The 13,438-nt window shown below is 47.7% G+C and overlaps 1 protein-coding gene across 1 annotated transcript in view; it reads right to left on the bottom strand.

Moving 5' to 3' along the window:
- GDPD4 (glycerophosphodiester phosphodiesterase domain containing 4) overlaps positions 1-9,271 on the bottom strand; it is a 24,869-nt gene extending 15,598 nt beyond the window's left edge. The window contains 3 exon segments of the mRNA XM_009637137.2: positions 7,202-7,295; positions 8,280-8,383; positions 9,089-9,271. Coding sequence (XP_009635432.1) covers positions 7,202-7,295; positions 8,280-8,383; positions 9,089-9,271 — 381 coding nt within the window.
- Positions 9,272-13,438: the final 4,167 nt, after the last annotated feature.

Here is a 13,438-nt window from a genome sequence, read left to right as displayed (position 1 = left end):
CCCCTCAGCCTCCTCTTCTCCAGGCTGAACCCCCCCAGCTCCCCCAGCCGCTCCCCAGCAGCCTGGGGCTCCAGACCCCTCCCCAGCTCTGCTGCCCTTCTCTGGACACGCTCCAGCCCCTCCAGGTCCTTCGGGGAGGGAGGGGCCCAACACTGAATGCAATTGCTACAGTTAAAATGCTTCTGAAATGGCCAAGCACGTATCAAGGCTGCCCTACAGGATCAAAGCCCTTTCCTGGGTAACAAATAATTGGGCACATTGGGGTACACACTTTTAATGGCTTTTCCTTGTGAGTACAAATTCTGAAAGAGAAACGATGGCCAGGATCAAGTGCTATGGTACAAACCAGTACAGCTCTAACCATACCTATTTTCTGTGCACTTGTTTTGGTAAGAGGCATCTCAACCACAGGAGAGGGGTCAGGGACTAAAAAAAAGCCTCCCAAGTACTGAAAAAAGACAGAGCAGACAGCAAAGGACACAATGCTTCCACAGTAATCGCAGGCAACTCAAGAGACAGGCACATCTCAGAACAGGGAAAACTGCCTTGAAGATTAAAAGACTTGAGTTTTTGGTGGCTGGCATGTTCCTTCCCTTGGACGGCAAGTTGGAGCCCTCGGGCTTGGGCACAAACCCCAGCTGGGGCAGGGGACAATCCAAGAAGCCTTGAACACCAAGAAGCAAAGGATGAGGAAAGCCAGTCCATGGCTGTGACGGAGGGTTTCTTCAAGTTGTCCCAGACCTACACAACCAATGAACCTGGTGATGAATTTCACCAGGAGAAGTACCTTGCTGATGTGAAAAAGCACTGGTCTATGCTCAGGAGTCTGAGTACCTGGGGCAAGCTTCCCAACCTCTGTAAGGGACAGTTTGAGGACTTCTGTCACCAGATATCAGGGTTTAAAGAAAAGTATGTAAGTAGACATCAGTGCTCCACTGAGAAGGATCATTTATGCTCCAGGTCCCTCCAGACTGTAACACAGTGGGATTGTGTGAAGGCAGGACATACAGATTTAGGGGAAGTGGCTCTGCTCTCCCAAAACACAACTACAAAGGAATGTAAACCATTTCCCACCCAGATACAAACACACTCTCTTTCCAGGATCATGCTGATTTGAAGCGAGATACAAGCTCAGCAGAGAAGACAGATCCGCTTTCAAGTGCTTCTTGACATGTTAGCCTCCTTTAATCGAATCCTGCATCCAGTACATGATGAGTAACCATGGGAGCAGTTCAGAGAGAATTTAATTACTCCTGAAGATCTTAAGCCAACCCCATTTAAATAAGCCATTTCAGAAAAAGGAAGAAAAAAAGGCACTTTCAAATTTGCCCCTTTTCTGCAAGCAATGTTAGAGAGACCTGGTCCTTGCCTAAGGTACAGCCCAACACTTATTTCCCAGGTGGTGCTCAACAGGACTCTCCCCTGCTACTGCAGTATAACTTTTGTATGAATGATGCACCACATCTGGGAAGGCCATCGGAGGGTGCCCTCATTTTTACGGGTGGAAACAACATCTCTTTATCAGCTTACAAGAAGAATAATCACCAGGTTTCATCCTCAGGGGGTGACGAAGGAACTCTTACAGTTGCACCACTGGTCACTGTAGGAGACCTCATCTTGGTGGACCCGTGAGCTGATGTGTACAAGGTTTATCCTCTGGCACAGTCAGCTTGAGTTTTCTTTGCTTTCTGTGTACCCCTAAAGCTTAACAACTCAAGCCACAATAACCTAGCTTCATCCTGCTCCTCAAAAGCTGCTGCAGGACCTGTACAATATGCTCTTCCATGGAGAGCAGCTGCCTTTAGCAATGTCCCACAGGCTTGGACCTAGAGCAGGACTTCCTCAGGCAAAGGAACAACCAGAACCAGCAAGTCTGGCTCTTCCAAAAGGCTTCCATACATATCCTGGGATTGTCTAATACACAGACATGTGGGTTTAGGTGACCAATATGTGTCTGTCTAGCACTGCTGGGGCTACAGCCAAGGTCCCTTTTGCCAGTCCAATCATCTCCCTGAATCTTACAGCCTCCAATGCTTGCATTCTTCTCTTCTTTAGTATGAGGTGTGGAAGTCTCTCCCCTCCACCACCTACTTGCAAAGCGGTAATTAAGAGATGCTTTCCAGTAGTAAGATAGATGGATTCACTACAAGGGGGATTACACCTCTTCCTCCCTCTTTTTGAGCGGGTGCACTGACCACAAGTTTATACTGCGAAAGGATGGACAATAGACCCTTACACAGAATCACAGAATCCCAGAATGGCAGGGGTTGGAAGGGACCTCAGGAGATCACCCAGTTCAACCCCCCTGCTCAAGCAGGCTCACCCAGAGCAGGTTGCACAGGACATTGTCCAGACGGGGGCTGAATATCTCCAGAGAAGGAGACTCCACAGCAAAGACTCTTTAACCCCTCTCTACTTCAGCATGGGAATGACCCTGTGCTTCTTTCAATACTGCTGGTGAGGCTTAGGCAGGCTCTGAACCTACCACCACAAGGACATGGAGGCAGGCGCTTGGACACTCAGCTCACCTAAAACATCTCTTCACGTAGATGTTCACAGCAGCAGAATCCAGGTCCCTACATTTGCTTTCTGGCAAAAATGCAATAACTCAGAACTCCTCTGGTATCCTAGTCTCTTAGAGATGGAGGTTCGAGATCACTTTTTGGACTTCAGTGCCAATGTACAATTTTGAGTTCTTCCTTAGCCTACAAATGCAGAGGCCACAACACACCTGAACCTCTTTGTATTGTACAGTCACAAGTCACCTCCCCAAAACCGCTGTAACAAACATGGTTGGAAAGCAGAGAGGAAAATATTATGTTGGTGTTTGAAAGACTGAACACAAAAAGTTTTTTTCTTCTCCACTGAGCATGAACTGTTGTGCAATTAGACCCCTCAGCTTAACCTTTTAGCTCTAATGGGGATGAGAAAATTGTCTTGCAGAGAGATAACAATTGAATTAATTGAAACTGATTGTCTGAAAAAAATTACAATGATGCAAGCAGATGGAGAGCGTCTTTATGCAGACAGCGAGTGCTTTGTTGTGCAGCATTTTGTTCAGCCGCTGGTGGCCGGTGGGCAGAAGAGTGTTTGCTACAATGGTTCACAATAAGGTCATGGAAGCAGGCTTGCAGGCTCCAGTTGGGTGCCATCATTAAGAAAGAGGGTGTGGTGCTCACAAAAAAAACCAGACCTGCCACAGCTTGCTATAAAATCTCTCTACTGCCACAAGGACATCAGTGTGCTCAGGTTTTTTGATGTGATGGGCTGCTGATGCAAAACATCACAAGAAAACATTGCCTGGGTGAAGGTCAGTCCTTCCTGCAACACGTGTGGGGATAGTCTCTATCCAATACTGTTCAACCAGAATGAGGGATGTAATTCATTGTGGGGGTCTATTTGGGCATCAGTTGTCTGAAATGTATTAGAGTGATCCAGCTATCATATAGTACCCACAATGACAGATTTATTTAGATGTGGAAGCACTGGGTTGCACTTATTAGCCTGTGAAGCTGCTAGTGTTTTGCTGGGTGGTTCATCAAAGGCTACAGTGGAAGGACAGACAGTCTCATGGGGAAGCTCTGCAAACAGCGATGGAGGTGTGATACCTGGCAGAGTCCTTCTCTGAAAGGGACAGGGTTTAGTGGTGGGATGGCAGGGTTAGGTTAACAGTTGGACTTGATGATCTTAAAGGTCTTTTCCAACCTAAATGATCCTATGATTCTTGAGCCCTGCTGGGATGAGCATGGCCAAGCCACAGTTGTCATCACAAGACCCTGAATGCAGGTGTGTGACCATCTATGACCCTGCGTGCTTTGAGATAGTGGGAGCATGAATGGTGGTGGTGATTACTTTCCTCATTCCCCTTTCCTTAAAGACCTAATACTATTTAGGCAACAGCTCTGACCGTGTGGGACCTCATGCCTCCCAACGCCCACTGCTCAGCATAGATACGTGCAGCAATCTTGCCAAATGACAACATGGTGATGCAATCAAACAGGGCAAGTGCCCTCAGAAATACCCAATAGCTTTGGGTGGGTCACTTAACAGCTTCATGAAAGCAAGGAGCAAAAGGACCCTCACTGCAGGGGTTGTCCCCAGAGCAGAGGCACCTCCAAGGTGTTTCTCTTGTAGGACTTGTCTGATAGTATCCAAACTCCTCATATTCTTTCAGATTTATCTGTGTTTCACCCTCCTGAGTGTGTTGGTTTTGGCTGGGGTAGAGTTAATTTTCTTCACAGTAGCTGGTGTGGGGCTGTGTTTTGGATTTGTGATGCAAACAGTGTTGCTAACACAGGGATGTTTTAGCTATTGCTGAGCAGGCCTTACACAGAGTCAAGGTCTTTTCTGCTTCTCACCCCACCCCACTAGCGAGCAGGCTGGGGGTGCACAAGGAGAGGACATGGCCGGGACAGCTGACCCTAACTGACCCAAGGAGTATTCCATGCCATATGACGTCATGCTCAGGACATAAAGCTGAGGGAAGAAGAAGGAAGGAGGGGACATTTGGAATGATGGTGTTTGTCTTCCCTAGTCACTGTTACGCGTGATGGAGCCCTGCTTTCCTGAAGATGGCTGAACACCCACCTGCTGATGGGAAGCAGGGAATGAATTCCTTGCTTTGCTTTGCTTGTGTGCACAGCTTTTGCTTTACATATTGAACTGTCTTTATCTCACCCCATGAGTTTTCTCACTTTTACTCTTCCAATGCCATCCCACTGGTTGGGGTTGAGTGAGCAGCTGCATGGTGTTTAGTTGCCAGCTAGGGTTCAACCACGACACTGAGGAAAGCAAGTGCTGTTAGCCTCTTTAGATAGAACTGAGATGTTGAGAGGAGGAGAATGTGTCTACACAATGAAGAGTGGGACCGAGACCGAACTGAACCATGTAGGACACCAATTTCACCTTCTACTTTCCATCTACATTTCTGGCTTCACTTTGCCTACCACCTGCCCTGATAGCTTGCAGCCATCACATCCCTGCTACCAAAACCATGAAACTCCCCCAAGAAAGTCCACTGCTTGGACACTGGCTGATGTTTGGACCCAGACAGAGCATGAGCAAGCTGACACACTGGCCCCAGGGACTTCAGGCTCCTCAAGCCCAGGAAATCACGTAAAGTCCATTTCCAGCACGTGCTATGATGGGTCAGTCTGATCCTGAGGCTGACTCCAGATGCACAGCCTGCTGAGGTACGATCTGTGTCACACGGGCATCTCTGGCAAAGCTTGAGTTGCCCAAAGTAGCATCATAACTGCCAAACCACCCACACTATCCCACAGCCACTGGGAAAGCCAGGTAGGCTTTGCAGAAGAATAGGTGTTGAGCCCTAGGGCACCAGTGTGTCACAAAATCCCTGTAATTAAATATTTTTATTTGTCCTACTCAGAGCTCAGTTAGTCCAAGGCATTTATGATGTTATTGATGGCTGTGGGCATGGCCAAGCAGCTGTCCTATTTATCACTTTGGTGTTTTATTGCTAGCACTAGAATAAAATCACTATTTATTTAGCAGGGACAAAGGACCCCAGAAACCTATTCTGTTAGGCACTGCATGAACAAAGCAAAAAGAGATTCCCTGCCATGAGCAATTCACAGACTGCCTATATGATGACACATCAGGGAATGGGGAAGAACAGCAGTAATTGATGATAAAAGCTGGTTGTCTTGGTCACAGAGGTGAGTCAAAGCCATAACCTCACCCTCAGCACCTGGCATTTCAAAATGAAAGCTGGAGCAGGCATGAGACTGAACGTGGACTCCAGTCCCTGGAGCTAAAGTGGTTTCTTAGCCTGGATGCAGAGGGTGGAAACACAGATGTGGATCTGTCTTTATTTGGGGGGTCCCTATGAGCGAAAGGACAGGGGAAAAGGATGACTAGATAGAAATTTTAGGAAAAGCTTGCTTTTGGTATGTTTCCAGTAACCAAAGCAGACAGCAGGTCAGAAGCAACACTGATAGGACAAGAGGAAATGGCCTCAAGTTGTGCCAGGGCAGGGTTAGGTTGGACATTGGGAAAAATGTCTTCCCCAAAAGGGCTGTCAAGCACTGGAAGGGGCTGCCCAGGAAAAGGGTCGAGTCCCCACCCCTGGAGGTATTTAAAAGCCGGGCAGATGAGGTGGTTAGGACAGGGTTTAGTGGTGGAATGGCAGTGTTAGGTTAATGGTTGGACTTGATGATCTTAAAGGACTTTTCCAACCTAAACAATTCTATGATTCTATTCTATGATTCTAAGTCTAGAGAAAATTTCACACGATTTGGAAAAGTGAAGATTTCAGGAACATTGCCTATTCAGGAGCATTTGTGACCACGTCTGCAGTCTCTACCTGGAGAGAAACCCTCAGCAAAGCAGACAGAGTTAAAGAAGCTTCAGTGATAAAGTTCTCCTACTTCTAATGAGCCTTTATATTGAGGATTAGAGGAATAACTCAGCTTTGATGGAATAATACCACCACTACATGACTTGGAGCCCCATATTTCATACTCATAGAATTGTTTAGGTTGGAAAAGCCCTTTAAGATCATCAAGCCCAACCATTACCCTCACCACTAAGCCCTGTCCCTAAGCATCTCGTCTGCCCAGCTTTCAAATCCCTCCAGGGATGGGGACTCGACCCCTTCCCTGGGGAGCCCCTTCCAGTGTTTGACAACCCTTTCTGTGAAGAAATTTTTCCTAATGTCCAACCTAAACCTGCCCTGGCACAACTTGAGGCCATTTCCCCTCATCCCATCGCCCGTTCCCTGGGAGCAGAGACCAACATCCACTTCACTACAACTTCCTTGCTGCCCAAGCAACAATCTTTAGCTTCCCCTAAATTTAAATCCAGGCACTGCTGGCTCAGATTTCCTTGTGTTCAAGGAGACACTGGACACATTTATTGAAGGGAAATCATTGAGAGACATCACAGAAACTACAGCTGGCTCAGAGACCCCCGCACTGAGATTGGTCATTTGCAGGTGGACATGGGGAGAAAGTATAGAAACTACAGCTGGCTCAGAGACCCCCGCACTGCATTTGCAGGTGGACATGGGGAGAAAGTACCATAAACACTCATGTTCCCAGTCTTCCCCAGGTATCCACTGCCTAAGGGTCGTATGCGGGGCTAGGCTGAGCTTTGGTCTGACCCATGAAAGCCGTCTCTATGTTTAGTTTTTAGGACCATAATTCATGGTCAGCTTACAAGGAGCAGGAGCATTACTTACCAATAACAGTGTGATGTACGTGAACAAGATTGCAGCCACAATCAGGAGAACGAGAGACCAGAGAAACCAGAAGCCCAGGTTCCCGTAGTTATACCTAAAAAGCAATAAAATATGATGATAGTGTTTATGTTGAGCACGCGGACTGGAGGGGAACCACAGCCCTGTACCTTGGAATTTTGAAATATTCAAAGCAATAAAACAAAGAGGGAGGGAGCAATAACCTACCCTGTAACATGCAAAGGTGGTTAAGAGCCTCCTTTCCCATATCCATGGTTGCATTAGCCACCAGACTAATACCCCAGTGTGCTGGGGTGGTAAAATACAGGACCAAATCGATGGCCTTGCTCCAGAGAGCTCCTCGTCTGACTGTAAGACACAGCACCTTGCTGCAGGCAAGGCAGCCTGAGGAACCAGTAAGATGACACGACTCAAGCCAACAGCCCACCTCATCTGCCTGTGGTTGTGTAGGGCACGGCAGCAAAAAGGGCATTTGGGTCAGGTTTTGAAGGAGAAAACACCAGAAAGCTGGAGGAGCTGCAGAGGGATTACCCAAAGGCTCAATAAGGATGAATAATATTATTACACCGCTCCTCCCCATAATATCGGAGCTGGTTTTATTTCATTTTAGGGGACAGATTTGCATAACTGTTACCTACGTACTGCAGAAGGAAAGGATTTGCATAAATTCCCACCAGTTATTTCTTATTTTTGAGCCTGGGAACATGCAGTTTTCTTTGCAGTGAGGTAGCTGGCGCAATGCCTCTGATACCAGCCACTATATTTCTTCAGGGGGAACGGGGAGGGAGGAAGACTCAAAGAAAGGGAAGAGGTAGTAAGTCCCCTTCCCTCAGAGTTTTTGTGATGATGATTCTCCCCTTTCTCCCAAATTTCACACTTACACCTAAAAACTGTAGCCAAGCAAAGTGCAGAGCCTCAGCACCTCTGAAGTCACTGGACTTTCAATTCGGATGCTGTAACCAAGAGTTTAAGGAGCCAGCTCTTTGGCTCATGGCTAAGGTGCCCTGCCACCCTGGGGACCTGCCCGAGGAGCGGGAGAGGAGAAAAAGATGGCACTTACCAGTCAAAGTTATTGTAGTCATTTTTCGCTTCACCCCACATGTACAGAAAGACCAGCGAAAAGCAGAAAGCTCCAACAAGCAGTGGGAAAAACACGCATTCCCGCTGGAGAGGGAGAGGAAGGAAAAGCGATCAGAGCCTTATCTACCCCAAAGCAATCACAGCAAATGGCAGATACTTTCAGACTGTCCGTAAAACACGTGGCTTGGTGGTGGACATCCAGAAGCAGAGGTGGAGATGACCTCCCCCTGTCCTCTGTGACCAAGGGAATGGCCTCAAAATATACTCCGCAGTATTTATTTTCAGGGAAAACAGTTCTCATGACTTTGCAAATGAACAGGATTTTAACCACCTCACGTGAGAGGGGATTGCACAATGCAGCAGCCCTCTTTACTACACACCCAGCCCAAATTTTCCTTCTTTTATTTGATCCCATGGCTCTGAGAGGTTGCGCTGGCCTGAAGGGTTTGGTGCAAGGTCCTTTCCTGCCACCACACATTCGTTAACTGCGTGGTGGCACAGACAAACTGAGCCTGCTATGGAAACACAGCAATACATCAATTGCTTAGAGCCAAAACCCAACAGACCTCAGTGGGCTCCAAATGATGTGTAACGTGCTCTAGGTGAACCTGCTTTAGCAGGAGGGTTGGACTGGATGATCTCCCAAGGTCCCTTCCAACCCTTGCCATTCTGTGATTCTGTGATGTTGGGGAGGGATGCCTTTGGCCCACAACATCAACGACTTCACAGCTTGGACCAACCTGTCCCTACACAGAAAACAATGTCTGTCCTGGTTTTGAGCTGATTTACCGTCTTGCAGCAGCATTTCCCAGGCTCGGTCCTTCCGCGCTGGTACCGCTTCCACCGGCAGCTGTAGAAACCAGCCAGACAGGAGATGAAGGGCTGGTGCTCATATCTCTGTAGCAAGCGCCGACGCACCACCTTCAACTTCCCAAACTTGAGCCTCTTGAGGCTGGTGGAACTGGCCTCCATCTGAGTAGCTTTATCTCATTGTCCTCCTGAAACGAGACCACAAGTTGTACAGGGAGACCCTAACCCTCCTTTCCTTTTGGGCAAGCTTTTCATATCAGAAAAAAAAAAAAAAAGACAGGAAGTTTTCTCAAGAGGATGCTGCAACTGGCAGGGAACCAGCTGAGGACACCCCACCTAATTTTATATACCTAAGTGAGATGTCTAACAGAAAAGCATGGTCATTGCAAGTCCCCTCAGCAGTCAGTGGTGCTCCTGGTTGTAACTTAGGTGCTCTGAATCCCCACTGAGGGAACCTCTGCCTCCTTTTGACTCTACCAGGAGCTCTGGGAAATTAAATCACTAACATAAGCACTACGTGCAGAGTCTCAAATTATATCAGGTGAGCCTGAGCCTAGGCTTAGCCACGGGAACTAATTCAACACCACTGTGACCTGTCTGCAACCTGCTACCAGTTTAACTCGCTCTTGGAGGAAAGGGACTCAAACTCCCCAGGTACACAGGTCTCGTGTCCTGGCAAAAACTGTAGCACTGCAGAGACTGATCCCTTAAGAAAAAATCATGGCCTGACTGAAATAGCTTTACCTGGCACAGTTTTTCAAAAGGTAGGAAGAGTAGCTGTAAAGATGCACACATGGGAGGTCCATTCTTGAGATTTCAAACAAAGAATTTGGTGGTAAATTGCAAGCGATGTAGTTAACAGTGAAGCAAATAGCACAGGGGGTTGTGCCAGCAAGGAGCGGTTTGCCCAGCAGGGCACCATCAAGACCACAAGGAAAGATTTAGAAAAAGAAACCTTGCGTTGGCATATAAAGAAACACCATTATCCAACACTTCTTTAGAGTACAGAGATAGCCAGAAATGGTTTTCTGTTACATTAAAAAGTGCCATATCCAAATCCAGGCATGTCTGCTGCAGATTCCCAGCCTAGAATTCCAATTTCCCTCATTTATCTGATGCAATGACAGCCATTTAAGAATAAGAGGGGACAATTTGCTGCACTATACCCGTGGATGAAATGCACACATAAGTTGTTTGCAGATAACTCATAGCCCAGTGTGTGTTTGCAGAAATCAATGGATAAATCCTTGCAAACTGACACTTCCAAAAAAAATGGTCAGTTTGAAGAAGGCACAAATAAAACAGAGACACGAGACCCAAGTTAAAACTGGAATGATGCATCCCTGGTACCCTTTCCAAATGTCCCAGTCTATTGGCAGCTGGGGTGCAAGAAGAGGGGATGGAAATGAAACAAAAGGGGGTTCACTTTGGACTACTACTAAGAGAGCAGTGCCCAAGCGTGCCGTGTCCTGAATGCTTTCCCAAGACTGGCGTGTCTGCCCACCCAGGGCAGTCACGGGGAATCACACGCTCTTGGATGTGGTGGGGTCCAAGCCATCCCTAGAAGCTCAGCAGTTTCAGATCTGGGCACCAGTAGGTCACCCCATAGTAAAAAATTCATGCCAATGTCACGTGGCAAGATGGCGATCCTGCTCTTGAATTACCCAGAGCACAGGCAGACGGGGGGTGCAGGATTTATGCCACTGGCGAGGAGTGTGGACGACAGCTGATCCTGCTCTCTTCATCAGCCATCCTCAAGTACACCTGGCACAAACCCAGCAATTACCAGGTTACCCCAGCCACATCTTTGGAATATATTCGAACCGTCAAGAGCTCTAACCAGAAGGGTGTCATGTGCCATGGGGTTGAGGTATTTGTTACCTCCTACGAAGATCTCTAAACCATGAGTTTCCCTATCACTGAACCACAGCATCAGTTCTTCCCCAGCCCTTCTCCTTCAGCGATAGGAATTCAGGATGCCAGATCAAAATCAGCAGTTTTGTGGGCAGAGGCCATGAGGTTTGTTCCTCACATTCCTGGTGCGGACACGAGGCTCACACATCAATATTTGCCTATGAGCACATAGGATTTGACAGGAAAACAGAGATAACAGAGACCTCAAAACACTGTTCTCTCCACCCGGCTGGCTACAGCAGCATGTCAGGTGTTAAATATAGGTGTTAGTCTCATAAAAATTGCCAGTGATGGAGATCCCACCAGCTCCCAAGACAGGCTCATCCAGTCCGAACTAGCTTTAACATTAAAAGGTTGGTTGGTTGGTTTTCTCCCCAAAGTCTAATCTCTTGTGGTACAGTTTAAGCCCGCTACTTCATGCCCTGTTCATGGTGGATATACAGAATGGTTTAAACTTCTCCTCTGTTACCTATTTCACAGCTTTGGATGTCTTTCCCCAAGCCCTCTCTAGACTGAACAACCCTGGCTTTTCTAGTCCATGTTTTCTCCACCTCAGAACATCCTCATATGGATTCTCCTTGCATTTCCCATGGGTTTTGGCACATGGTAGCCAAAACAGGCCGTGGTGAACAACCCCCTGCCCTGCCAGGGCAGACCTGTGTGCCCATAGCATAGGCTACTCAACACTGGCAGCATCCAGTTTCTCCCTTGTACCAAACACATCAGCTGGCCATGGTCATCCGAATGCTTAAATAATTCGCCCTGAACTCACCCCCAGTGGCAAGGGAAAGCTGTTTTCATCTTTATGCACCAGAGCACTTAAGAACATCTCTATAATTATGAATTTAATGAACTCCTGCGTTAGTCTTCCCACTCCAAGCCATGGGTTTGTTGGGGAAGGGACCCTTCATCGCAGGGGAGGCTGGGGAGGGAGGAAGAGAGGAATACAACCTCCTTTCCACAACCACCTCCATCAATCCCTAACCCTCCCAAAAACATCAGGCTGGCCAAAGAAGGACAAAAACTTTTGTGTCTCACATCCCCTCCATTCCCATTGACCCTATTGTCCAAGGTGTTTAGCAGTACCACTATAGCAACAACACCTTTCAGTATCAAGAGATTCAAAGAGCTGAGCCCGGGAACCTCAAACAAGGTCCTCAGGGCATGGTGGCACCCAGCCCTTGCCAAATTTTGGGAAACAGCATTTACAAGGCTTAAGTTTAGGCATCTGAGTTGGCAAATTCTGCACCCAGGAAAACAATTCTTTGGAGCTGTTTATAAGAAGGATCTCACCACTGCCTCCCATCCTTTGCCAGCATCTGTTCTTAGTAGGGGATGAGAGATACTGTGGCTGACATCCATCTCTGCTCAAAAGAGAAATGGCTATGCACAAAAGGCCTTGCAGTCATCTGCCAGACCCATCCAGAAATAGAACCAGAGACTGACGGAGGATGGAGACCAGGGAGGTCAATATGCCTGTTATATCACATCTCCTGGGATCAGCAAGCTCTCATCCAAAGCAGAAACCACTCTGCCAAGCCCCAGGTCATGACCTGACCCAGGGCTGCTCCTGCTCCCTCTGAGCATATGGAACTCACATAGGAAAAAAACCAAATGGGACACTTGAAGCCACCCTGCCCCACAGCTGTAGGGGACTGCTGGGTTTCTGCTGAGGAATAAAGCACAGGAGATGCTTGAGACACCAGAAAAAAAAGGCACTGCTTGTGTGTAGATGCAAAGGAAAGAGTTGACAGGGATAAGGAAAACCAGAGATGATTCCCCAGATATTTAGGCTACTTCACTCTGAAGGCAATGACCCCTAAGAAGAGCTCATCTCCCTCTGCAGCTATGTGGGATGCAAGTATCTGCAACGCATTTACACTGTGCTGGTGCTGGTATCAGCAAACGCTCCAGTGGCACCTCCAGGAGAAGTCCAGGAGAAACCCCAATTAGTGGTGACAAGTCCTGCGTGTGGATAAGGAAGGCAAAGGCAAACACAAAGGCAGCAAGAAATGTCCTTCTCAGCTCAAAATGTAGTCAGATCTCCAGGCACCCCTTTCTTCTCTTTATCTGTGTCCTTCCAGACAAGCATCACTTCTTCCCTTTTACCTCCACACCTTCTCCCAGGTTCAGGTGCACCTCCATATGCTCACATATTGTGTTTAATTTAATGCAAGCTCCTTCCTTACACCTCAGCCACTCTTCAGGCTCTCCGTGACCTCCAAGCCCACACTGTCCTCCTTGCTTGCAAATTATCAGCCTGCTGTTACACCTGCAGAAGCCATAAAACATCTCTCCCAAGGTCCGGCTGAGTCTGCCACGGCTCAGACCACGTCAAACGTTGAAGCATTTGAATTCACAAACATCTGGCCCTAAGAAATAACCCAGTGTCTAGACCCAGTATCTACCTAAGGG

Source organism: Egretta garzetta, unplaced genomic scaffold (genome assembly GCF_000687185.1).
Source record: "Egretta garzetta isolate BGI_Z169 unplaced genomic scaffold, ASM68718v1 scaffold323, whole genome shotgun sequence".
Taxonomy (NCBI): domain Eukaryota; kingdom Metazoa; phylum Chordata; class Aves; order Pelecaniformes; family Ardeidae; genus Egretta; species Egretta garzetta.
The sequence above is the reverse complement of the archived record's forward strand: the minus strand, read 5'-3'. Positions and strand labels throughout refer to the sequence as shown.